Raw genomic sequence first — 3845 nt, 5'->3', positions numbered from 1 at the left:
ACTAAATGTTTACTGAATGAAGAGGTCATCCTAAAGGCTGTGTCCAAACCTTCATTCATTTCTTACGTTCACATCATGAAAGTCTGTTACTGAAATGACAAAATTCCATCCAAAATGTTGTTTAAATAATAAATTCCACCCACCATATGCTAATAACATTCGGTTAAGTATTGTAGTATCATTACTCCATGTGAGATGTGTTCACTAGACATTGCTAAATCATTATTCTATACAATTTGAGGCAAATCACAAAATTATTTAAATTAAATATGAAAACAAAATGTTTTTAATGTATTTTCTTAAAATAATCAGTGCTTTATGTTTCTCAGAGAGCAGTAACATATTAGATACAATGAACCACAACATTGTATTTCTTTGCAACTCTGCTGACTCATCCACTGCTTCTGCTCAGTCACGCTAGTTATCTGATGTCTGGCAATGAATGAAGGAAATTTTGTTCCAAATGAGCTTTAGGAAGAATTCAAAATCATTTGCTTTGGCTGCATAATTCTGATATCAGAAGCCAACTTCATCACTCTCCCTTTCGCTGTTTGATCAGGTCTGTAACCTCAAACCTGACCTGAGTTTCCTTCTCTAAATGTGCTTGTAACATCAGCTCAGTTCTCCCATGTCTATGTAATTCCAGAACAATACTGCAAAGTTGCTCTGGCCATCCTCACGTTTTAGACCTTAAATAGACTAGGGCATAACCAAATCCTTCAGCTGTTTGCTAATACACATTATTTACGTGATTCTAGACCAACACACTTCCTGGTCCAATATGGTTACATTAACATTCATTTTGCCCAGTCAGTTTCTGTGCAGCGTACGCAGCAGGCATCTTGAGAATTTTGGAAAACCAAGTCTCCCTGCACACTGAGGTTAGACAGTTGTGAAATAAAAAAGACTAAAGGTGAGGAGGATGAAGTTGAATGGGTGAATTCAGTGTAATATCCAGGCAAAAATAACAATAAAACGAAATAAACTTATTATATCAGGGTTAGTTTGAAAACGCATATAGAGTAATGGATGTTTTTCTACATTTACTGATAACTTATACGGAAATATACTAAGTTTTTGCAAAAGCGCTTCAAATGAAATATATTAAGGTGGTGTTTATCTTTTAGGAAACAGGATATCCTTGCTAACGGTCGTATGTGAACCGGACAACTGGCTGCCGTTCCCATTGCCTCTTATCATTATATTACATAGACCATGAATCAGGACCCACAACCAATGGGAAAAGTGGGGCGGAGAGGGTGCGGCTCAGCGCGAATTGCAGTAAGTACGGACACATCAAGCCAGAGGCATCTCCTGGTTATTGAGAGATCTGAAAAGGCGAAAACTCTGCAACAATGGCATTCTCTGACAGCGAGAAACAGATTATGGAAGAAATTGGCAACCACATAAAGGCAAATGCTGAAGCTTGGGGTGCGGATGCTTTAGTCAGGTAATTTTCTTAGATTCATAGTATAATTAATGCATTTTCAGCTATTATTTGTAATCGGTAACATGTCTTTGCATTTCCCTATACAAAGACATTCTCTGTATAGAATTGAAGATTTTCCAAAGTAGTGCGATTGCTGGTCCGAAGAAAAATTAAATTTAATTCTAGGCGAGATGTAGTGTATATTGTGTCTGCAAATAATTTCTGCCTTCACTTTCCATTTTTCTGAAGGTTGTTTAAGGTCTATCCTCAAACTAAGAAAAATTTCAAGAAATTCACTGGCTTCGAAGACTGTGACCCATCGGTCAGAAATCACGGTCGCCTGGTAATGAACGCATTGGCGGATGCAGCCCATGATGTGGACCACATGGGTAAACACCTGGAAGGGCTTGCCATTGAATATCGTGAAGAACTGCAGATGGATCCTCATTACATTCATGTATGTAACAATTTTATAGAATCTTAGTAATTGTTATTACATAAACTATGATATTATAATTAGATCAGCAACTCTGAACTTTCAAATTTATTCAGTTGAAATCCCAGCAGTCTGGAAATGTCATCTTCGTCAGCTTAGCTGGGAATATTTTGTCCTGTTGCATTATACATAGGAAAGCATTCAAAGGACAAACAATCAACGCACTTTTAATGGGTAAATTCAACCGTTGAGAATATTAACACCAGCCTATGCTATTTACTTTTCACTTTTACAGCTGCTCACCAATTGTATCGTACTCACCCTGGCCATTCACTTGCCTACGTTCACCCCTGCATACCACTGTGCAGTTGGTAAATTTCTTAAGGTGGTCTCGGATGAATTGAGCTCCAAATACCAGTAAAGACGCAATCAACCAACCATGGTGAATGACAGCAAGATCATCACTTAAATCTCCTCCTGTGTGTTTTCTCACGCTGTCTGCTAATAAATCATTAGTCCTGTAAACACAAAATAATCTGCCGATGTTGTTGTCAAAGGAACACTCACAATGCGCTGGAGGAACTCAGCGGGTCAGTCAGCATCAGTTGAAAAGATTAGTCGACGTTTCGGGCCGAAACCCTTCGTCAGGACTGAAGGAAGAATTTTGGGGAGGGTTTGAAGAATGCTGGTAGTAGAAAAAAAAAACAGTAATTTGAAAGACAGAGGGGTGGGGGAGGGGAAGCAGGGAGGTGATTGGCAGGAGAACAATGCGCAGCAGTAGAAGGAGGTGGAACTATGAGGGAGGTGGTGTGAAATAGGGATAGAGGAAGGGAAGGGGTGGGAATTACTGGAAGTTGGAGAATTCTATATTCAAACCAAGGGGCTGGAGACTACCTAGATGGTATATGAGGTGTTGCTCCTCCAACCTGAGTTTAGCCTCATCATTGCAGTAGAGGAGGCCGTGTATGGACAGATCTGAATGGGAATGGGAAGCAGAGTTGAAGTGGGTGGCTACCGGGAGATCCTGTCTGTTGTGGCGGACGGAGCGGAGGTGCTCGACGAAGCGGTCCCCCAATCTGCGTCGGGTTTCACCGATGTAGAGGAGGCCGCACCAGGAGCACCGGATGCAATAGATGACCCCAACAGACTCGCAGGTGAAGTGTTGCCTCACCTGGAAGGACTGTTTGGGGCCCTGAATGGTGGCAAGAGAGGAGGTGTAGGGACAGGTGTAGAACTTACGCTTGCAGGGATAAGTGCCAGGTGGGAGATCCGTGGGGAGGGACGTCGCGGAGGTGCTCCCAGGATGAGGCTTTCCGTTCCAGGACATCTCAGATATTCTCTTTCTTTAAGGATCGTGGGTTCCCTTCTGTCGTCATCAATGATGCCCTCACCCGCATCTCCTCCATTTCCCGCACTTCGGCTTTCACCCCATCCTCCCGCCACCACAACAGGGACAGAGTTCCCCTTGTCTTCACCTACCATCCCACCAGCCTCCGGATCCAGCACATTATCCTCCGCAACTTCCGCCACCTTCAACAGGACCCCACCACTAAGCACATCTTTCCCTCTCCACCCCTCTCTGCTTCCCGCAGGGATTGTTCCCTCCGCGACTCACTTATCCGCACGTCCATCCCCACGGATCTCCCACCTGGCACTTATCCCTGTAAGCGTAAGTGCTACACCTGTCCCTACACCTCCTCTCTTGCCACAAATCAGGGCCCCAAACAGTCCTTCCAGGTGAGGCAACACTTCACTTGCGAATCTGTTGGGGTCATCTATTGCATCTGGTGCTCCCGGTGCGGCCTCCTCTACATTGGTGAAACCCGACGCAGATTGGGGCACCGCTTCGTCGAGTACCTCCGCTCCGTCTGCCACAACAGATAGGATCTCCCGGTAGCAACCCACTTCAACTCTGCTTCCCATTCCCATTCAGATATGTCCATACATGGCCTCCTCTACTGCTATGATGAGGCTAAACTC

The 3845-nt window shown here is 43.9% G+C and overlaps 1 protein-coding gene across 1 annotated transcript; it reads left to right on the top strand.

The window, feature by feature from the left end:
- Nucleotides 1-1226: 1226 nt before the first annotated feature.
- Nucleotides 1227-2489, top strand: LOC140207477 (hemoglobin subunit alpha-like). Its single transcript, XM_072275996.1, has 3 exons — nucleotides 1227-1450; nucleotides 1679-1886; nucleotides 2161-2489. The coding sequence occupies exons 1-3, from the start codon at nucleotides 1356-1358 to the stop codon at nucleotides 2284-2286; spliced, it is 429 nt and encodes a 142-aa protein (XP_072132097.1). The 5' UTR covers nucleotides 1227-1355; the 3' UTR covers nucleotides 2287-2489.
- Nucleotides 2490-3845: the final 1356 nt, after the last annotated feature.

This window comes from Mobula birostris, chromosome 13, assembly GCF_030028105.1.
Source record: "Mobula birostris isolate sMobBir1 chromosome 13, sMobBir1.hap1, whole genome shotgun sequence".
Classification (NCBI taxonomy): domain Eukaryota; kingdom Metazoa; phylum Chordata; class Chondrichthyes; order Myliobatiformes; family Myliobatidae; genus Mobula; species Mobula birostris.
This window is presented reverse-complemented; position numbering and strand designations above follow the sequence as displayed.

What these genes read in the sequence shown, in the direction of transcription:
- LOC140207477 (XM_072275996.1), top strand. Translation starts at nt 1,356, where the DNA reads ATGGCATTCTCTGACAGCGAGAAACAGATTATGGAAGAAATTGGCAAC. An exon ending in GGTGCGGATGCTTTAGTCAG is followed by an intron (nt 1,451 to 1,678) that starts GTAATTTTCTTA and finishes ATTTTTCTGAAG; the next exon opens with GTTGTTTAAGGTCTATCCTC. An exon ending in TGGATCCTCATTACATTCAT is followed by an intron (nt 1,887 to 2,160) that starts GTATGTAACAAT and finishes TCACTTTTACAG; the next exon opens with CTGCTCACCAATTGTATCGT.